General features: G+C 42.8%; 1 protein-coding gene and 1 long non-coding RNA gene across 3 annotated transcripts; one reads left to right on the forward strand and one right to left on the reverse strand.

Moving 5' to 3' along the window:
* Nucleotides 1–3,563: 3,563 nt before the first annotated feature.
* Nucleotides 3,564–4,135, reverse strand: LOC116220321. Of its 2 annotated transcripts, none has more exons than XR_004163576.1 (3): nt 4,061–4,135; nt 3,797–3,891; nt 3,564–3,651 (listed from the first exon to the last, which is right to left on the reverse strand). It is a non-coding gene; the product is annotated as an uncharacterized LOC116220321 (long non-coding RNA). The 2 variants fall into 2 exon arrangements; XR_004163571.1 differs by having other exon boundaries at nt 3,797–3,845; nt 4,061–4,128.
* Nucleotides 3,842–23,258, forward strand: tmem184a (transmembrane protein 184a). Its single transcript, XM_012816804.3, has 9 exons — nt 3,842–4,350; nt 4,704–4,937; nt 9,363–9,528; nt 11,244–11,334; nt 11,784–11,859; nt 12,844–12,935; nt 13,430–13,599; nt 15,995–16,192; nt 21,392–23,258. The coding sequence occupies exons 2-9, from the start codon at nt 4,704–4,706 to the stop codon at nt 21,622–21,624; spliced, it is 1,260 nt and encodes a 419-aa protein (XP_012672258.1). The 5' UTR covers nt 3,842–4,350; the 3' UTR covers nt 21,625–23,258.
* Nucleotides 23,259–23,287: the final 29 nt, after the last annotated feature.

Below are 23,287 nucleotides of genomic sequence, written 5' to 3' on the forward strand. Positions count from 1 at the left end.
TAATGGAGGGACATGAAACAACTAACGTAGTTGCTTGAAGGAAAATGTGAGGACATTGTGTGCATTATCTTGTTCATTTAAATACTTTCTTTCTAGATAAGGGATAATCAGAAATTACTTATGACCTGTCTTGATAACAAAGCAACATTTCAGTTGTGCATAGGTGTGTTGGTAAAACGATACAAAATCATAATCTGACACACGGCAGAACCTGAGTAAGAGGATTCTATTCACCTGTCACTCCAGATGGGCTCCAGTAGTGACAGCTGTGTCAGTATTGGGGAGAGAGAGGGGGGGGGAGAGAGAGAGAGAGAGAGAGAGAGCAGATAGAGAGGTCCTGTCCATGGGTGAAATGAAAGGGGAATCATGGGTGGCTGATAGAAGTGCAGACATGGCAACATCTTTCAGGTGGAGGCGAGGCACCGAGCACCCTGGAAATAAGACTGCCAGAGCAGCAGCCGAGTGGAGCACAAAGAAAGGCCTCGGTGAACATGACACACAATGTCAAATACACCGGGCTCAGCAAAAACCAGGACACATCCATTAGGAGATCTCCACACCGAGAGAGTACAAAACATGACGTGTGGTGTGTGTATATATATATATATATATATATATATATATTTATATTTAAGGCAGGGTGCACAGGGTTGTGCAAGTTTTGTTTTGTCATCACTGACATAAAAGAGGGTCTCTTCATTTATTTAATTGGTTGTATAGGCTTTCCTCCTAAATGCACATTAGGATGTGATTGGTGTAGTTTCTAATACACTGCTGAAACATTTCTGAAACAAGTAGTTTGCCAGTCAAGATAATATAAACATGGTTGGTACAGCAGCTTCCAGAAATAAAGTGGAGTTCACTGAAGCATTTTGGTATTTAAAGGTATTTCAGCTTCAACTGAAATGAAGTACAAGCCAGGGGACATTAATAAAACATTTTTAATTAAAAGTACGTTTGGCTTGCGGTTAAAGGTGAAGTAAACCAATCAATGAGAGAATACACATTTGGTTTTGCACTTGTGGTGACATGTATTAACACTTTAAGACAACATTATCAAATAAAAAGTATAATGTTGAGCATACAGCCTCTATTAAGGCATGAATTTTTCAAGGGTCTGTTGCTGAAAGGCAGTCCTGTGCTGAAAGCGCTTTTCATCTCCTTTAAGATGCCTCAATTAAAGCCTTATTAAATTTTAAAGAGTTTTTATGGCTACCCCACAGCCATTGAAAGGGCAGTGCTGTCATGGTGAGATTAAAAGTTCACTAACATGGCTGTTTTAATGGCCTCTATCCAAATGTGCACACCACACAGCTTTAGCACTTGTTCTTCAGCAAGTTCACTGTAAAAGCTAATTTAATTGTCAAACTGATGTGCTTGAGCTGAAAATGTAATATTAATTGATAACTGCTGGTTGGGTCTTTTTGAGGGTTCAGTAGAAAACCCTGCAGGACACAGTGACGAAACATTTAATTTTCTTAGAAGAGGATGTTTATCATTTGCACAGTTGCCACTTTCTTGGGAATTGTTTGCAGCTGTGCTGTAAAAGTCTCTGTATGTGAGACCTCAGCTTATATTTAAAATGTCCTTCTTCATTCTTTGTGGCTTCTATTTCCTGTTCCCAGGCTGAGAAGGAAAGCTCACAGGCTAGACATATTCCTATTGCTTGTTGAGAATCAGAATGAACACATGAACAACACAGGAATTTCATTGCAGCAACAACTAGACTGTGACCCTAAGTGACCTTTACTCATGTGTCGGTTTGCCTTGTGTAAGCTGTACATGTCTGGTGCCTCGCTCACATGGCCTACTGCCTTCTACATGTCATTCTCCATCCACCTCTCATATTTTAGTTTAAATACATTGTCTTGGGTTGTTGTACTAAGGCAGCCTTATCGTCACATTAAAACAGGGGAATGTATATCCTGACATAGGCTACTGGTATGCAGCGGCAACTTGATAAACTGGTTAACTCACAAATGACAAATGCCACACACAGTACGGTTACCAGATTTAAGTCAAAACGTAGAAATACTTATATTCATTAATACTTACAAATATGTGCGTGGGGCACATTTGCAAGTTTCCTGGCAACCAAAAATGTTTTTCTCTGATTGAGGGACTCCCCGGAGGACGCTGCAGGAGTTGATTGAACAGATTAAAGTGACCCTATGAGAAATTTCAACTGGAAATATCTCTTTGCAACTTGACAAAAGCCAAAAAGTTGGTGTGAGTACGACATTTAACAGAGTAGGCCTAGAGCTACAGCTATTCGATTAAATTACCCATCTAATTTCTGATCTGTTTTGAACCTGACTTTTGAGTTAATACTGTGCAAGCTTTGCATGTATGAGCCACGACACAATCATCGTCGATGAATAGCGAAAAAACAGACATTAAAGTAGTTTTGGAAAACAGCATTCGGTTTTTTTAAGCCAGTCAGTTTATATTTATCAACGGACGATTGGTGCAGCAAGAATGAGGAGTCCTTGAGCGGGTCTGAAAATAGTCTATGCCCCTTTAAGGTATTGCGCATGTGCGAGAAAAGTAAGGAAGTAATCTTTGATGAAACCAACCTTGCTTACGCATCTTAATTATTATAAAAGTCACCAGAGTCTAAATGATCGTCTGATAAGACGCTTCTGTTTTACTTAATCAGTTGTTATTGCTCTTGTTTAGAGACACATTAGTCGTCGTATCCTCGGAATTTATTTACCATCCGTTCTATCAAACAGCTAAGGTTAGCATGGTTTAACGCTAACTTAGCTTCCCTCAGCAAAGCGTGCACTGGTTTATTTGCAAATATTTTGTATGATAGTGTGAGTCAGTTAACGTTAATGTGTTAACGGAAAGTTTCATTGATTACATTATAATTCCGTATCAAATTTAAGTAATTGTTCCTGTCACGCAGAAATAGAATAAATGAATGACTGAAACTGCATAGACATTATCCTGACTTGCATCTTTTCTTACAGATAACCTTAGCTATCATGAATGCCCAACCACTGATCAAATCAAAACAGGCAGAGAAAACCATCGGCGGTGTGTCAACCCAAGTTGTTTGCACTGAGTTCAGCAATTACATCTTCGTAGTTCTTACACAGTATGGAAAGATCGGGACATTGATATCAATAACTCCTGACTCCAAAACTGGTGATATCAGCACACCCATGTATACAACCAAAGTTCTTCTGGGAAAAGATGAGGTATGCTATGTTTCAGTTGGCCCGTGTACCCCTACATATTCATTGCTTACTTGCTGTCACTGTTGCCTTTTGGTGGTATAATTTATCAATGTATTGTTTTGGCGTATAGTTCTGGAAAACACAGGGTAGGGGTAAACTATGTGCCTAATGTAACGGTATAAATATACCTAATATAGTTGTTTTTCTTGTTCCAACAGACGTTGACCCACGTCTGTGCCAAGCACCTTGCAAGCTTTGTCTCACAAGAGTCAGGAAATAGGCCTGTGCTTCTTGGACTGGCCCTGAAAGATAGCTCCATTGAATCAATTAAGATTATGAAAGAGCTGATCAAAAGTTGCCAGGTTTGGTGACTGTAATGCACTCTACTTACCTTGGGACTTGTCTTCTTTGAAAACTATTTCAGTGGCCTCTTAGGCTAAGCTACATCAATGCCTAGGTCGATTTTCTATGAAAAACAACAATAACTTATAAATACAGTTCATGTTTACTGTATCATATTTTGTGTACTTTCACATGTTAAATAAAAGATACTTTTCATTATATAATTGTGTATGCTGTGGTCCATGGTTGGTGTAGTCTGGTAAGCCTACCTTGATGTTGGCAGGTGTTGCTTGTGTCAGTGACGTCACACGATGAAGGCTAAGTACAAGTCACATGATATGGGCGTCAGTCATCTGTTGTGCACCTGCTCAATGTTTAGAGTCAACAAAGTTTAAGACATTAACCTGTTAATGGACTACAGCTACAATTGCAATCGAAATATGTTTATGAAGTTGTTTATAGTCGACTGGAAATAAATTAAGTGGATCTGAGACAGAGTTCATCTGGACTTCGACCTGCTTTGAGTAGCCTACCTGACACAACGAGGAAGTGCGGACAGTCGCATCAGTACGGGAAGCCATTTCACCTATGGCTATTGGCAACCTCACTTATTCCGAATGCAGTTTACAACCTAGTGTGTGGTTTTCTTGGCTATAGGCCTACTGCTCACTAAATATTTCGGGGTAATGCATTTGTTTCTTTTCTCGCGTTCACCCTCCAGTTTGCGATTATTTAAAAAACATTTCTTAGTTTAACGCAGAAAACTGCCGTTCGAAGTGGGCAATCTAATCGCGAACAACGAGGTTGTCGTCAGTACATAAAGGTAAGTGACTGCGGGCGAATGATCATATGTGGTAGGCTACCGCAGTGTTTTAAAATCAAGCATTGCTAAGAAATTACAAATGTACAAATGTATGTGCGCCTCTTTGGCTCATCATACAGCGCATGTAGCTTAGGCTACGAATTAAATGAGATGAGTCTACCTGTTGGCTGTTCCGGTTAAGGAAATGTTGGTCAGAAATGTCAGGTAGGAAATGCCTGTAAATGAAGGAACCTGAAATAGTTAAATGAAAGTTGACGTGTGCTTTGTGTGTAGGCTATTCTCACATAGTGTTATGGCCTAAGGGCCAGTATACGTTTTATAAATCCCTATAAAGCCTAATTTCCTGTTTCCAGATGAACATGTCTTCTGAGGTGATGAACACTACACTGCTGGATTCAGTCAACAACACAGAGGCACTTTTACGTTCTTCATCAATTGTGCCAGACATGAACGATAAGTCTAACATGACATTGATCACATCCGAGAATGGTACAATCATTCAGCATGAGATCTTCTTGAACACTACCGCTGCTCAAGCACTTTCTGGGATTTTTGTGTGGTCAGCACTGCTCATCACTTGTCATCAGGTAAGCTTAAATTATATCTGAGGTATCTGTCGATTGACCACCCGCTCCTTTTAACTATCCCAGCTTTTATGATCAATATTTGCTTCTTTTCTGTCCTTCTTTCCTTCTTGAGGGCCTTACGCAATCACTCTTCTATCTCTCTTTTATAACCTCTAGCTGTAAAATCGTATTGTTTCATTCAACAGACCACACAGGCTCACGTGTGTCATAGAGGACAATCCCATGTGTTTTAGCAATATAGGCCCAATGTGGAAGACTAGGAGAATGAGGCCCCTCCAAAAACAAATCAGTATAGTTTGGGTGGAGCCCAGTGAGGTGTAGTCATCTCACTCAAAGCTCAGGCAAATAAAGGCAAATGGGCGGAGGGTAATCAGAGCTCTGTGTTTGAGAGTTTCACCGTTGTCTGGTGTCCCTCTGCCCAAAGATATGCATTCTTTCCCCCATTGTATGGCGTGGGTGTGTTTCTGATTAAACATGATCAGTTACATTGCAGACCACTACTGCAGGTGGTCCTGACCATCCTTCTGGATGATAAGAATGCGACTTCAAAACAAGTTTTTTCTTTGGGTGGCGGCTGTTTTTCTTTGTTGTTATAACACAAGCCCATTAGTATGATGAGAGTACGACCAACTGTCCTTGACTACCTGAAATAGTCTGCAGAGTTGAATGGTGTGAGACTGCTGCAGCCGATAAGAGCGGAATGCAAACAAAGCTGTTATTGATTAGAAAGACGGAGAGGGATTTCTTAAACTAATCTCACATAGGAAATTCTTTCATTTTGGCTTGAACAAGTAAAAGCCTCTTTCTCTCCCATGTGCGTTACACTACAGAAACTTTTACTATCTTTGCTATCTTTTTTTTTAAATTGGAAGAATGTTGTATTTTGTGATATGTCAAGTTATTATAGTTATCTCAACGATTACCTTCACGTTATCTCTCCTGAATGCATTTGATTGTTTGCACTGTGTCTTGCTCAAGCCTCAGCTATCAACCCAACTGGGGCATGTCTTGTTTTATGGTTTTATATGCAGTTCTGGATCTGCCTTTAAGTGCAGCGTGTCTCCTGTTCTCTGAACAGAGTTGTTTACCTTTGACTCCCCCGTGCATCTGCAGTATGAAATTGAATTTGAGTCAAAGGTACCAGATGAAAGTGTATTTAATAGTTTTTTTTTTTAAGTTGACAGGTGGCTCCTTTCTGTTGTTCCTTGTTCAACCTCTCCAGTTCAGTTGGAATGGTGTGTGTCATGTTTTGAGTCCGTAACATTGTGTAATTCAACAATTTGTGCTGTACTTTTTTGTGGCCTTTCATTTTCTAGATGGGAAATGTTTTCATTTTGTTTCTCCTGACCTTTTCCTTTGATTGTTTCCTTTGACACACACACACACACACACACACTGAGAAACATAAACCTAAGGGCAAAGGTGTCTGTTCAGTGTGAGCTCATACGTTATGTCAACATTGTGTTACCCTGCTATTCAAACCTAAAGTTTGTAGCAGTTCAGCAAGTTGCATTTTAAGAATTGTTAAAATACATTACAAACTTTTTTGGTTCCAAAAGAAAACAATTATTCAAAATGAATATTCTCACATACAATGGCAGTTAACTGGTTTCCTGCTGTGCAAGTCTGACCACTTGGAGGATAATTAATGTCTTGAACACGTTTCTGTGGGTGATCCCAGCAGTACCTCTTTTTTGGGGAAAGTAGTCTGCACTAATAATGGTAAAATGATGGCTGCCAACACCCTTTGTTTGTGTGTCACAGTATAAATGTGTTACGATGCAGAAATGTAGATTAAATCCATAGGAATCTATTGGTAGTGCCATTTAATATGGGAAATGATAAGGGCCTGACTGTATGCCATTTGGAATTGTGAGCATATGAATGGGAAGATGTGAAGATCTTCCAGCACATAGCTCCTTTCAAGTACATGGGGAGTTATTCACCAGTGTGAAGAAATGAAATTGAGCAGAAATGCTAAAAGCAGCGTTAGGTACAGTTTTCTTGTGCAGTGTGTAACCCTTCGGGGACTCTGAGCTAAGGCTATCCACGCAGTGTGCCTCCATGGGTTATGTAACCGAGAGCTGCCAGGATTACGTCAGTGGCGGTGAAGGGGTGTCCAGAGGAAAGATTTTTCACCGCTGATTTCCCTCGCTCGGTGCTGCCCCGCAGAGCACCTGGAGGGCACTTTTTGATTGCCTGCGAAGAATGGCGTTCCTTCCCCAGCATATTGAAGAGAAAATTGGGGGGGGGGGCGTCAAACTGAATTGGCTTACTTTTAGCGGCGTCTGAGGACGAGACGGGTCTCTATCTGCTATACCCTCCACTCCCCCTTGTCGTAATTATTACTCTCAAGTTAGAGAATGCCTTGTCCCTCGCCCCTCAATCTACCTGGAGAATGGTCCGTCTGCCTCTGCTCTGTGTGGTGCATGGTAAACAGGCTCCCTCCTCCTCAGTAACAGCAGCGAGGTCGCATAAGGAAGGCGTATGTAAATCTGCCAGAGATAAAGCCAACCCCAGGGTGGGTGGGGGGGCGGACATCGTTAGTATTCTACCCCAGAGCTCCTTCAAGAAGCCTTGCACAAAAAAAGATGCATGTTTTGTGCGCCTTTGGTATTATGCCTGATTGAAGTGATGATGATGAGGATGGTGGTGCAGGTTGTGTGTTTTTGTCAGAGGAAGTGTGCAGTTTTGTTTGGGAGGAAATGGAGACCAACGCAGCTCCTCACTCTGCGTGTCGTGAGACGAGCCCCCGGGGTCCTCTCAACTCGGTTGGCCCCTGTCCCTCTCTCTCTCTCTCACACTTTTGTGGTCAGTGCACGCTCTAATTTAGTCACATAGAACGGAAACGCAGCCTAGTTTGCACCGAAGCCGCCTTGCTTTCAATGCGTCACACCGACTCTTGTGTGCATTGCAAAGGGAGGCTTGGCAACACCACTGCTATCTCCACTCTCAGCCTCGCTGACTCTCCACGGGAGCTCTTCGCCAAAGCTGTTGGAGCGTTACATTTCTCCCAGCTGTCCGGCAGCGGAATGTCAGTGGACCCGGCCAGAACCAGGCTGGGAGCCCAACCAGCTGAAATTAGCTTCCGTCAGACTTGGCGGGGAGGCTGCCTCTGCTTGCTGCAATGTTTCGAGTCAGGCCTCAAAGCTATTATCTTTAGTGCGGCTCCTTCCCTCCCTCCCAGCCCTTCTCTCTGTCAGGTCAGCATTATGGAGCCTGGAGGAGCGTATTTTTTTTAACCACTTTAATTCAGGCGAAATGGAGGACATCCGTCTGCAGCCAGTTGCACTCCGGCTCCCTGCAGCGCCACATAGATCACACCTCCACCCTCACCCTGCAACGGTCCTAATGGGCATTTAATCACATTGCATGGGAGTTAGCTGGTCCGGGCGGAGCAGGGATACCAGGAGAGGCTATATAGTGGCCTATTTTTATCCATCAGGAAATCAAATAGTACCCCTAAATAATGTCACCACACCAATGGGGCTGTCGGGTGGAGGATGTTATACAAGAGATGGATGTCATGACGGACTTTCATAATGATATTCCGTCATGTGTGTCTATTTTAGTATGTTCTAAGAGTTAGTGCTCTGATTGTCTTTTCTATTAGATTGACTTTCTTTTGAACCCTGTCCCAGAAGATTAGCGGCAGCAATTAGCTTGAAGTGGTTCTGGAATATTATTGTGCAGTTCCAAATCAATTTTGCGCAAAATGTCAGCGATTATGTCAGCTTGTTAGTGTGATTAGAGAAAACACTTGTTTTTGTGTTGGGATTCCTCTTATATGACCCCTCGGCGTGCGGGAGAGAGATGCAGGAGCAGCTGACAGCTGTCTCGTCCAACTGTCTCTGGAGGGAAAAGAAAAGGCATAACGGCTTACTGTGTGCATAAAATGAGCCTAATTTTTATACTCCAATCTGTGATACAGTAGCCAAATAAAAACCTGATTACTCCATTACTGCACAGTTGGATTTCTATTTGCATATTCACCTTCTTCCACCAGCCCGATCAAGTCACCTCTTGACCCCTGTCGGCAGTTTTTTTTTCCCTCCATAATACATTTTAATAATAATTCATCCTTTTCCCCTTCTTATCACATACCTGGCTGATCCATCTGTTTGAGCCCAAACCTTGCCTTTGGAAAAATTCCAGAAGACGGTGTTATATTCATAGCCCTGTTTCAGTCAATCCCCTTTGGATGCATTGCCTTTAAACTGCTCACAGACGCAACTTAATAATTTATCACGGGCGGTTTTCTAGGGTAAAGCAGGGATGCTCTCTCTCTCTCTCTCTCTCTCTCTCTCTCTCTCTCTCTCTCTCAAGGTGTTTTTTTCAAAAAAGCGCTTTTAATGATCTCTGTTTCATCTCAACCATAACTGATCTATTTTCCCTTTCCTCACTGCCCTTTTTTTGGTCTCCCAGATCTACTCCCACCTGAGATCATACACCAGGCCTAACGAGCAGCGCTACATCATCCGCATCCTCTTCATCGTGCCCATCTACGCCTTTGACTCGTGGCTCAGCCTCCTCTTCATCAGCAACGACCAGTACTACGTTTACTTTGACTCCGTTCGGGACTGTTACGAAGGTAAAGCAACCCCGCCACGCCCAGCATCTTCACCAGTCTCAGACATCATTAGCCAGCCCTCAGAAACACACCCGTTTCATCCTCACACCACTGCAAGGCAAAGCTCCCCACAGTGCAGTTAGAACATGTGTTTTGATAGCATCGGTGCTCCATGGGAATGGAACTTGAGATGTTATCATTTCTTACACCATATTATACCAGTTAATCCTCTGGACCACACAATTGTGTGTACAACAAACTAGACCTGACAAGCGGACTTGTCTAGACCGTAATACCAGGGGCGGAATGAGAGAACTGAAATGAGAGGTGGAGGGGCGGCCAGTTTCATTTAGCAGTTGAAAACAAGAGGGCCGTGCAGACAGTGGAACCCACCCGACCTGTTTGTCCCCTCCCGCCTCCGGGAGGGACTTCTCAGACCTGTGTCACTTTTAACACCTCCAGGCGTGCTACCTGATGCTCTCCCGTGTCATACAAAACATAGGTGTTAAGCTACAATTTGCCCTCTCTTACAGGGTACACTGCACTGAGAGTGTTTCGCTGAGGTCATTTACGTAAAGTTAACGTTCTAAGTTTGCCCCTACCAGTCAACACGGTTGATCGAGACACATTCAGTTTCTCTTTTTTTTTTTTTTTTAACTGTGTTTTAGGTTGTGAAGTCAGGTTCTGTCGGGTAATTACAGGATGGGGAAGGGGAGGGCCATTTTGTCATTACTGACGTGCACTGCCGTAGGGATGAATAAGAATGACAATACCATCACACTTGAAAAACAGCCTGAGCCCACAGGAAGTGACCTGCTTAGCCTGTCACTCCGGGCTTCAGAGTTTCCAAAGAAGTTTCTGAATCTCATTAATTCTGCCAAATACTTTGTGGTATGTTACTTAGAACTCATGACATTCTGAAGAGTACTGTGGTTGTTTTATTATTTTAATTCAAGACAGTTTTCTAAATGGATGTCTGTGAGTTTGAAAGTTAGGAATATTATGTCCGTTTTCTTCAGTGGTTGACATCTACAAAAGTAGATTTTAAAATGTATCATGTTAGACACTGTCACTGACATTGAAAAAAGATTGTTTGACATGTTCTTTTAGAGTTTGGCATTTAAAAGACTCTTAGTTTTTAATTCAAACACGGGGGGGCTTATTTTTCATCTTCAGTACAGTTTTTGTTTTTTTCGTTCTCACTCTAAATTATTTTGCTTCTCTACCAGAATTATTGCCCTGTCACAGTCAGGAATAGGTGGAGTGGAACAAGCACAGAACTGAATCACAAACTAAACAGATTAAGAGGGATTTGTTTAAGTGGAGAGCTGGAAGGAAGGAAGGGGGTAAAAAAAGAAAAACTCTGTGGAAAATGTGCTCCTGTGATTTACTGGTAGGTGAGTTTCAGTAAAGCAGTGATGATGCAAAAATGCTATCTTGAGCAAAAGCAGACCATTTTGAAAAGAGTCTTTATCGGTATAGCCGTGTGTGGATTCTCCTCAAGCTTCATTTAAGCCTTCCTAAAAATAGCACTGAAGGACTTACGGCAGATAACCCCGGGCTAAAAAGCGTAATGAACCCTGATTGGCGTTACTGTAGGAGAGTTCTGTGGCACCTGCTACATTCACTGTTTCCACTGGAGCTCCAATGTGTGCTTCATCCTGCTGTTTGAAGTGCATAGCCTACCGTGTGCAACATGTCTCACTACTTCACTCCTGTTTTCTCTCCCATATTAGCGTTTGTCATTTACAACTTCTTGACCCTGTCCTTTGAGTACCTGGGAGGAGAGAGTGCCATCATGGCGGAGATCCGAGGGAAGTTCATTCAGTAAGTGTCCCCTGTTTCCTGTTCAACTCACTGACTGCGCAGGCCTAACGTGTCACCCTGGCCTTTGAGTCTGTAGATCTCACTACAGCAGCTACACAAGGAAATGCCCCACCCATGATATTTTTATCACTGCATGTCACAATGTCGCTGAACCCCCTTGTGTAGTGGCATTCAAGCTGTAGGGATCAGCCCTGTAACGACAGACAAGACAGACAGCTTATCTACCTCATGCAAAATAGGCTTTATAAGGTATCTGGCCCATCAAGATACACGACAAGGAAGAAACCATCAGTCCTCTTACGTGGGTTAAATTGAAGTGACTTGTTAATGCCAAACAAGTAGAAATATTTGTATAATCAAAATGAATAGTTTTATTTGTTTAAACCTGATTTTGAGATGCTGTTTAACTGTGTATCTGATGTTGTGTATTATTATCCCATTGCTTGTAGGTCTAGCTGCATGTACGGCACCTGCTGTTTGTCGGGAATTACTTATTCCATTGGCTTTCTCCGGTTCTGCAAACAGGTAGGCCCCTCTAGAACATCCCCCCAGCACTTCAGAAAAGCAGCTTTTGCTACTTTTTCTCCTTTCTTTTGCTTTAATGAAATACCTCGAGACGTTGAATGAAAGTTCAAACAAAGTTTCTTTCTTCTTATTGTGGTGTTGTTGTTTCCCCTCTCATTTTGACAGTTTGAAGGAGAACTGAAGTCAGTCGGTTTGGCAGACTGACAGGCTTAGAAATTGTCTTCCCACATTTTTCTTGAAGAGTCTTTTTTGTATAGAGATTCTTTATTCATTCAGTAATAAAGAGGGAGAGTGAAAGGAATACAGACTAGGTGAAAAAGGCAGTTACTTGTAAACACTATGAAATAATCTGAAGTGTCAGGCAGGTGGTGTCTATCCTCTGTCTGGGGAGACTGCACAGAGCCAGTCGAACACCAGTGGAAATTGGATTGAAGAGCAGTGCCTTCAAAAACGCAGTGCAGACTGTGAAATGAACATTTAATGGCATGAAAACAGATAAACATGTGCCTTTCTGCGCCGAGGTGCCTACGTGGAATGTTTTCCAGTGCTGCACCATACCATCTTTTCTCATAGCAGGCTGAAATGGACCGAATCGGTTTTGATTACAAGCTGATATTCGCTGCGGACACGAGACTAAAACAGAGAATGCTGTTATGTTGCGCCATTACATCACATTACCATTGTTAAACCATTCTTTGAGAGGTCTAGTCATCAGAGTTGGGTGCTCATCTGTATCTCGGTAATAGCTTAACTTCAGTTCGCCATTGTTACACCTTCAGTTCTGTTATGTTAGCCGCCACATGAAGAACCAATTTGTTTGAAAGTGCCTGTAAGCACTGCCTGAGACGTCCTCACAGTTTGGGCTATGGACGTGGAGACAGCATGGACACAGGCAACTCAAAAAGTCATCATTATTCTCCTCACTGACTCATCTCTCCCCCCCACCCCCCTCCTTCCCTCTCTCTCCTCACTGTTGTCATTCAGGCCACCCTTCAGTTCTGTGTGGTGAAACCAATCATGGCCGTCATCACCATCCTCTTACAAGCCTTCGGCAAGTACCACGACGGAGACTTTAAGTGAGCAACTCATTTTCATTTTCACTTCACTTCACTTCACTTCACCATCCACCTCTTCTTTTTTTTTCTTTTTTTTTTCTTCTTTTTTTGTCATTGGTACCCATGCTGCGCTCTTTCTTAAGGGTAGACAGAAAATTTGTATTCATGTCTCCATTACTGGCCAATGCTACGGAGACATAAAGGTCACAGCTGGGCTATTTTAGGAGTGTTGAGCACATCACAGGGGGGCCCGTGTGAGTGGTGACGGGGGTGTGTGCCGTGCCGTGCCTTGCCGTGCCGTGCCTCGAGCGCTCCTCCAATCCTTTCAGGAGGGCTGAGACATGACAGGAAACTGTAGAGCCATCGATGGGCTGCGTACGCTCCCTGTCCCCTGTCCCTGTGAACTTTGAAGGTGGCTGCCACTAAAGGTCGACGTAAATGTTTTATGCCATTTCCTGTCTCTCTCTCTCTCTCTCCCTCTCTCTCTCTCTCTCTCTCTCTTTTTCTCTCTGCAGTGTGAATGGAGGGTATCTCTACATCACCATCATCTACAACTTCTCTGTCAGCCTGTCGCTGTACGCGCTCTTCCTCTTCTTCTTCGCCACCAGCGACCTGCTGCGGCCCTACGAACCCGTGCTCAAGTTCCTGACCATTAAATCCGTCATCTTCCTCTCCTTCTGGCAAGGTGTGTCCGTGTTTACATGCTCTCATTGACAGTCAGAGTCTGTTATTTATTAATGGTTTTACCCAAAGCAGGCAAACAACATTCAAAATACAGTCATATTTATAAGGGTGTAGCTCACTTGTCTACCAGGAGTAAACTGAATCTGACTCTAGGGCTGTCTGTTAGAATATACTGTATGTGTTACAGTGAATCTTAAGATGGTCGAGCTAACTCAAAGTTTTATTTTTACAATTAATTTTAAGCATTTTGGATCAACAGTTAAAAAGTGTAATTTAAAATAGAAAGTAGAATGTTGCAGATGGGAAAATCTGAAGAAATAGTAGGATGTAACCTTAATGGAAAGTGGAAACCATGACTATTTCAAATCGATTGTCAGTAAATTACCTCATTACTGCATTACTATTGCAAACGTTGCATTTCATAATAGTCCAAATATATATAATAGCTATATAATATATTCATTAAAGCTATGTAATGTATACATTATAGCGCTTCATTTAAAAAAATGATTATAATGTAATGAGGTTAGAAGTAAAGAATGTAAGACTGACTGACTACACAGTCCACTAGACTGTTTGCTCAACTTGATGGGAAGAAAGATAATTTGTTATCGATTTTGCCAACACTGAAAAACTTTAGACCTACAAAAGCTGGTACAAACAGAGGAAGCCCCAAACCTTATCAGACTTGGTTCCAGATTACAATTGTTTATAGGTCAGTTAATATTTAACAGTTTGGATTCAAATGCATTCTGGTAGCATATTGATTTCTACAGATAGCTTTGATGTGACTTGTTCTCTCTTCTTATTTCTCAGGCTTTAAAAAAAAAAAAAACAACGTTTTTCAATTGAAGCTTATTTTTCTGTATATAAATATTTGTAATGAAAGGATAGTAATGTGATCATAAGGAAAGTAGGATAGTAATGGTCTTTTAAGTGACAGTATAGAAAGTTTCAGTAGCATGTGTCACCTTAAAAAACACTGCATTATACAGTGAAGGACAACAACTTAAGGTTAAGGCCACGTCACACCATGACGTTCTGGTCAACGTTCTATGATGTTAGAGGAAACGTTGGTAATCGTCCATGGTCGCTGGAATTGCGCCAGAAGAGCTTTGTGTGAAAGCTGGTGAACGTTGTAATCGTCAGTAATCGTCGGTGATTGGAGGAGAACGCTGGTCCAAAAAAAAAGTTTTGAACATGCACAAAAGTTCTCATGGAAATCAGCGTTCTTCAACGTTTCATTTAAACGCTGGAGAACTTTCGTGGAACGTTTTATTAACTTTGCACGCGTTTGGCTATCATAGTCAGTCGTTGGGTAGGGTAGACTGAGTACAGTTGATGCACCCAAAATAACTTATGTGCGCAGCAATCCTGAGACGTGATTTTTAGTTTGGACATGCCTACTAACGTCCTCTTTGATCCAGGGAAATTTGAGCACCTAACCCATCTCTCGTAGGAAGATATCGGCGAAAGTTTTTTCACCAAGGGAAGATCTTGATTTTATCATGTCCCTTCTACAATTAATATGTTATTAACCATACGTGATCAACAAACGCAACTTACATCATTGCAAACGTTATTCTGTGCACTATACATCTACATATTGAATGCTATCATGTCATGCAAGGTCATTGCATAATCTAGCGAAAAGCGGAGTAGAGGGTATATGCTTGCTTGAGCCAGCATGAAGTAGATGTAGCCTACTGAACTTGAACATAGCTGAGCACTGTTATAGCTGGTGCTGTTCCATGGCAGATGGATATGATATGAAGACTCTTGTGACATGGACAATGTGTGTGGATGTGTTAATGTTTTCTAATAATAAACATTGAGAAACACAAATTCAGTGTCAAATTTAAATCATTTATTTTAATAATATAAAACCCCAGGAATAACGCCCGTTATTTCGTAAATCACAATAATAATAACAGTAAATCTTCGTCCGAAGACATTGCTAGTGAAAGAGTTTTTGTATTCTTCTTACTTGCAGCAACGCTAGTAGCAGACACGTCAGCACACGTTTGTCGCGCACCAGTGACACGTCACAAGTCGCTGTTACATGCTCCTCATGCGTGAGTCCCACGCTAGTAGTCATGCGTCAGTCCTACGCTATTCTTTCGTTAAGTCACACGCCAGATGTGTCCACATCGCCCTAGAACGCTCGAAATTGAACGATTAGAAAGTTCAGAGAACGTTGACCAGAACGTTATGGTGTGACGGGGCCTTTAACAACTGAACTGAGCAAAAGGTCAGATTAAGCTTTGTAGAACATTCCTTTTAAGACTGACTGTGTTCACTGGAGAGAGTAAGCTCTGTGTGTGTTGACGTTCGTTTCCCTCCCCTAGGCATGGTTTTGAGTTCTGTGTGTGTTGACATTCGTTTCCCTCACCTAGGCATGGTCCTGGCCATCCTGGAGCGGTGTGGCGTCATCCCACACGCGCTGATGATCGACGGGCATGAGGTCGGGGCGGGCACCGTGGCGGCCGGCTGGCAGAACTTCATCACCTGCATCGAGATGTTCTTCGCTGCCATCGCCCTCCGCTACGCCTTCACCGACAGCGTCTACCAGAAGAAGCTCAACGATGCCCCAGGTACGTGTTTGTGAAAATCACACGAGCCTAGTTTAAAGTAGTTTCACTCCTACATGAAGTGAAGTGACTTGTCACTGACATCCAAGGGAATAAGGGAAACAGTGAAGATAAAACTGTGAAGGTATAGAAATAGGATTGTACATGTTGTGTGATACCCACCATGATCACACCTCATGCCAGAGAGATGGTTGGCTCTGCTAAATCTGTTGTGTGTGTGTGAAAATACAGCATTGCACAGTGGTCTGCTGCTGATAGATTTAGCATGAGCCAAATGCTAAATAAATGTAGCATGTGCATCATTTTCACACACGAAGAACTTTGTTATTAAATATGAAGTATGAAACACACGTGGAGTCTTAGGAGACCTCTCCCGCTGTGCCGGTGCGAATGGGAAAGGTGAGAAGGGAGACATTTTGAAAGTAGCAGGAGATCTCTAAGCGCAGCCTGGAAAATGGGCTCAACATGAGGAGAGGCAGGAAGCTCCTCAGGGCCTCTGCCATTCCATCGTGTGGATCTCACCGACCACAAGAAGCGCTTGAAAGTCCACAGCCTGCTGGATAGTCGTGAGAATCCTATGGCCCCCTGTTTACTGAGTAACTGTGAGGTCTGTGGTCTCCCCTCAGCTGTGGTTTCTCTCACGAAAATGACAAAGCTTATGGAAGATCTCAATTTTTGTTGTCTGTTTCATTTTGAAAGCCTCAATAACCGTAGGTTTGGGACATATACAGAAACGAAAAAATGTTGGGTTTTTTTTTTCCCAGAAGGAATTGAAGTGTTTTCATCTTTCATTCTGTTTGACTGAACATTCCTGTCTTTTTTTTTTTTTTCCTTTCTCTTGCGATCAAAGGCTCTTCTCCTGACAAAATGAATCAGTGATATTCTGCGCTTGCCACTTTTCAGGCCTGCGCACAGAAAATTTAAATTTCATTTGTGTCCAATTTTCAGCACTAATATCAGGGGTTGCCAGTGAATGTTAAACAAGCATTAGATTTCTATTATGATTCCTGCAAGGTCCAGATGAAGCTAAGCTGAAAGACTTGAAGTGAAGGGGGCTTTCTTTGTGGGCTTTCTGCCTTTTTGAATTCTAATTTGCACTCACAGTAGAATGCTGGCTTTCATAGCCACCTCTGTTAAAATATTAGTAAGTATAGCTGCATGTACGTGTAAAACAAATTGCTACGTGATGCTACTGGAGAAAGCTCCAGTTATGATGGTAATTGCAGGAGCTCCACTACCGTTGCTTGGGCCAAGTCAGTGGACGCCTTGTCTTACATCGAGGTCAGAGGGAGGCTGGCCAGCGGTAAGGAAGAGCTCAAGAAAGTGTGTTCTAAAGCTGTGGCTTAAGTCCTCCGACCCTACCTGACTCACCAGGTTAGCACAGTCTGCCCTGCCACTGACCCAGAAACAGACAGTATCCTGTTCAACAGGTGCATTCACAGGGATTACTGTGTGTGTGTGTGTGTGTGTGTGTGTGTGTGTGTCGATACGGACAAATAAAGGCCGGGCCCCGAATACAGGCCCTGGGTAAAATAAGGTAGCTTATTTTACAGTAGCCTACCAGCATCAGCACAAAGCAGACATCACAATTTCATTTAATGCATTTCATAAATACATGTTCTCCTCATGTTCAATGTTGTTGGCTAATTTCATGGGCTGTTTGCAATAAAAAAAAGACATTTTCCCACGTAAGTCTACTAGGTGAATTTGTTATTATACAGTTACTTGCGATAAAACGATAGAAGACATTCCTCCAAAATACCTATTTTTAATGATTTTGTTGCCGTTTCGTGATTTCCGCAAAAAAATATAGTTCTTCAGGCTAATAGAACTTTAAAGTTTCAGGTGTTGCGTAGCAACCCATTACTTGCTGACTTCAAGTTACAATGACTTTCAGTTACGTTAAATGACCGGACTACTTGCGGAATGATATGAAAGATGTGAATTAGAAGCACAAAACCCGTTGCCAATGACAGTGGCCATTAACTTTTCGCAGTGGTGAATATCAAGAAATTACAGACCTGCGGGTGGCCCATTAAAATCAACAGAACTTTTTGGAACATTCTGAAGAGCCGTATAATAAGTAAGAAATAAAGGCCTGCCCCTAATACAACCCTGCCCCAAATAAAGGCCGGTGCGCTGTGCAGCCTAAGTAAATAAAAGACCCCGGCCACAATTTGAGGATTGTGTGTTTGTGTGTGTGCGTGCGTGTGTTCCTGGCTACACAGGGCCAAGCCTCAGGGCCCAGAGGACATGGTAGGCAGCTGTGTGTGTTTTGAGCCCCTTGGGGTGAGCAGGGAGATGGAGGTCTTTCGAGGGCATTCCTCCACAGCCTCCTCTGCTCCCTCTCTGTCTCCCGCTCTCATCCATCAACCGGGAAAATGGACACCACCACCGAGAGACGAGCTCAGTAACCTGCCTAATGTAGAGCCCCTGCTGATGGGCTGATGAGTTTTTTATGGGACAGAAGAGGAGATAAATAATGAGAAGGCTAGGGGAGTACAGCAGAGAGAGAGAGAGAGAGAGAGAGAGAGAGAAAACACAAACACGTCTAAGGATGGATAACTTCCCTTGTTGCTGAGCATGAATGTTCCTGCCGGTAATAAACAAACCAAGTGGACGAATCTGTTCAGTTTGCACATCAGAGAGCAGGAGGGTGTGTGTGTCTGTGTTTTTGAGGATGGGGACTGCTGATGTTGATTCTGTCCCAGGCATGTTTATGTGTGTTGTGTGTGTGTGTGTGTGTGTTGTGTGCCGGGTCATGCGGCGGATCTGCCCGTGGGCAAAGCGTGTTCACAGAGGTGAGCAGAATGGAAAGGTTAGTGTGAGGTCGGCGTTCCTCTTCTCTCCGCTCTGCGCTCAACGTAAATGGACGTGTCGCCGTCACAGCAGAAGTACTCTTCAGCTTTTCCAGAAATATCTGGCGGATGAGTGCAATTTTTTTTTACTCGGGTTATCATCTGTCCCGAAGTAACATGACTAAAAATGCGGGGATTTTCGTTGTTGTTATTTTTGTATATTGGTTGTGGTGAAATATCTTGTGGTGCTTTTCGTGATGCATATTTTCTTAGTAGGATATTTTCATGTCTTCTGACAGTTGATAAGTGCTGAGAGAAGATTGTATTAAGACCTTTTCTTTAAGAGTGGCATGTTTGATTTTGTGAAATTGGTCCTTGAGGGGCAAATAAACATGATCAGAATTGATTAGGACTGCATAGAAATGTGGAACCGTGTCAGCGGTTGTTATTCTCTCAGCAATTGCTTTTCTATTCTTTTCTATTCTATTTAATTTCTATTTCATAAACATACATGTTACGTTCATCCAGAAATGTTAATTGTTTATGCTCTGGTGGATCATTTCAAGCTATCTGCTTCAAATAACCTAAAACCTTGGATCACCCCTCTATTCCAACTTTAAGATCGAAGTCTGTTTGCCCTGAAGGTGTCAGAGTGTTCAGACTGGCTTTTTGGTTCTCCCAAAACTGACACCAGAACACCAGAGACAATGAATGAATGCAAAATACAAAATGCATGTCTCCTTTACCTTACCTGTAACTTAAACGATGTTATAAAGCCCATAACAACAATAAACAAATGTAATTTGTGAATTTAGATCACTCCTTGAGTGTATGACCACTCGTGGCATATTTAGCGTATCTGTCTGTTGACAGCATTTTTACTGTGCCAGTGCAGGACTCTCTGTCTGGGCAGATACATAGTAGTAAACTAAAGGCCCCTGTAGCAAATAATATTACCATTAGGGCTGTGATAATAACCGCATCACCGCCATACTGCGGTATTAGGAGGTGTACCGCGGTGTTGAGCCCGTCATCGCCATTACCATCACACCAGCTTTTTTCCCCTCATCTGACAGTGCAGCCATCCTCGTGTAGCTTTTAGCTGGGTCTGTGACCTTGTCTACACGTATTTCTTTATTTTTGAAAACACACTTTTTTCCCTCAGTTTTGAAAAGGAGCACGTTCACCGCACATAAAAAAACTAACAAAAAACATCTCTCCATACGAGAACAAGAAAAAGATTCTAAAACACCCAGACCTTTGCACTGAGCATACACATAACATTTAATAAGCAGACCACAAGGTGGCATTCTTCAAATATCACCGCAAGGACATTTCTATACCGTTGCATCTCATTTACTTTATCTGTTATTGCATCTATTAAATGTTCAATGCAGACACATGCAGATGTGCTAGTGAAACTGATAGATACCCATGCAGACGTGCTAGTGGGATTGATTGATATATACCCATGCAGACGTGCTAGTGGGATTGATTGATATATACCCATATAGTGGTGCTAGTGGGATTGATTGATATATACCCATGCAGACGTGCTAGTGGGATTGATTGATATATACCCATGCAGACGTGCTAGTGGGATTGATTGATATATACCCATGCAGACGTGCTAGTGGGATTGATTGATATATACCCATGCAGACGTGCTAGTGGGATTGATAGAGAGATACCCATGCAGATGTGCTAGTGAAACTGATAGATACCCATTCAGACGTGCTAGTGGGATTGATATATACCCATGCAGACGTGCTAGTGGGATTGATAGATACCCATGCAGGTGGTGAAGGTTGTATGCACTCATGTCAGGACAGGACCATGCAACTTTGACAAAGAAGTGAACCGCTTGAAAACTGTCTGTTGTGTTCGGGTCTCGGTTGCCCAGCACCTTTTAAAAGTAAAGTCAAATATTATGTGAAAAGAAAAAGTCAATTTCTGTCTTTGCTGGAAGTTAATGTGAAATGTGAGTGACAGATAAGAAGGGGGTGCATATGAACAAAATACCATGTTTGCTCAGCAGATCAAATGTAAACCCTGAATAATTGAATTCCGAAAGCATACTTCTAGCTGCCTGAAGGTACAGACTGTTGTTAATAGAGAGTTGGTAGTCTGCTGGTTAAATTGTTTCAATTTAAGGATTTTGATGCTGTTACATTGAACAGGGTTCATAATGGTATTGACAATTCATTTAATTGAAAATAAATAGTAATTGTGTAGAGAAGACCACTGTTGTCTTTTGTGTTTCACAAGGCATACAATATCCCTGTTTTCCACACATAGTATACGTCATGCATATTAAAACACAAGCTCATTGATTTGTTTTTTTATTATTAAATGTGCTCATTATTGGTGTCTCCATCTGTGTCCCTGTCTTTGTTTTTTTTAGACAACGTGGCCCCGATGCACAGCATCTCCAGTGGACTGAAGGAGACTATGAACCCCGGGGACATGGTCCAGGACGCCATCCACAACTTCTCCCCGGCCTACCAGCAGTACACCCAGCAGTCCACTCAGGAGGTGGTCCAGCCCAGCCAGAACGGCAAAGCCGGGGCCGGCAGCACCAAGACCTCCAAGAAGGCAGACAAAATCATGCTGATCGCCTCCGACGACGAGTTCTAATGAGCCGTCGCCCCCGGCGCTCGCATCTCTGCTGGAGCCTCCTTTTCTACTCTGACCCACGAGCCAGGGCAAGAAGAGGGGCCTTCTCCTCAGACTCTTTATAATGGAGCCCCTCCACCCCCCCACCCCCCCCCCTCCCAAGCCTTTGCTGCATTTGTTTTTAATACTGACTGTACACACAGGGCCACTGAGATTACTTCCTTTCATGATAAAATAGAGATTCTAAACATATTTGCACAAGAATGAGACACTTTGGAGTTTTTTTGTTTTGTGTTTGGTTTTTTTTTCGTGCCGGGTTGACAGTCACCCCCGGTACCCTTGCGACGTGGAAATGTGCTGATCGTCCTCCCCAGACAGCGGCGGGGAGCACGGAATCAGAGAGGCGTGACACAAAACAAAGCACTGCACGCTGCTTTATCGCCTTCCCACCACCTCTCCCCATCCATCCCTCTGTCTGCCCATCCCTCCACCTCTCCACCGCACTTGGCGTTGGCGGAGTGCGCGGGCAATGGATTGTGCACTCCGCTGCCTGATGGCCCATCTGTTTGTGCGCACACGCCGGATGATAAATGCGTGGCATCAGGAGCGGCGAGATGCGGTTAGCAAACAGCGGGCACACGGCGGCGGCAGGCAGGGGCCTGTCGGCTGGAACTGGCACCGCCGAGTTCCAAGCGTCAGGCTCCTCGAGTCTGGCTGCCCGGTTTGAAGTGGCCGCTCATAACCCCTTTACCGCTGGCTCCCCCGGCGATCTCTCAGACACACGCTGGCTTTGGAAGGAGCCTCTTCAAAATGTTGACTGGGGCCCCTTCTGAAAACCCTTTGTACTGTTAAGCGCGGCTCAAAGCGGCTGAGAGATAAGCACTGACTCTGGATGAGGGGGTGAGAGAACAGGGGAATCTCTGCCACTCTCATTAAATTTCCCAGCATGCATTCATGTGTATCCAAATCAGCACACTCTCTCAGAACTGTGTGTTTTTTTTAAGGGGGATGTATAATATGTGTCATTTAGGATGATTATGCGGGTGGCTTTCGGTGTGTTCAATGAACCATTGTGTTGTGTGTGTGTGTGTGTGTGTGTGTGTGTATATGTATATATATATATATATATATATATATATATATATATATTCCTGACGTCTCAGTAAGATATTTTATGCCGTGTGTGATAATTTAATAAGTAAAATTAGTGAATTAATTTTAATTTATGGATTTGTTTGTGCTGCACAAGTATGTATGTATGTAGTGCATAGTTAAGCAACAAGATTTTTTCTGTTTGGAAACACAGAGCATGTTGTTCTTTCTGATTCGGTAGCTTGTGTTAATGTAAGCAGTTATAATAAGCCATATGTATCATTGTTCATTATTAATTAAATACCATAGTGTTTCTGGCCCAGCCAGCGGTTTTTAACCATCTTGGATATGGAAATTGTTCTATGAACGTGTTATTAATGTAGTCATAGATTTGTCCTGACATCAGGGAAAAGGTTTTCATCCAATTTGACCACATGGAAGAATCTTTGCAACAATATGCAGTCTATTTCTCTTTATTTTCTGTAGATAAACTGTGCCAATATTTCTGCCTTATAGACGAGGTTAAATGTCATGAAATATGGAATAAACTGATGATCTGAGTAGTCTCCATGTCATCAATTGTGATAATTGG

The sequence above is a fragment of the Clupea harengus genome, chromosome 1, assembly GCF_900700415.2.
Source record: "Clupea harengus chromosome 1, Ch_v2.0.2, whole genome shotgun sequence".
NCBI lineage: Eukaryota > Metazoa > Chordata > Actinopteri > Clupeiformes > Clupeidae > Clupea > Clupea harengus.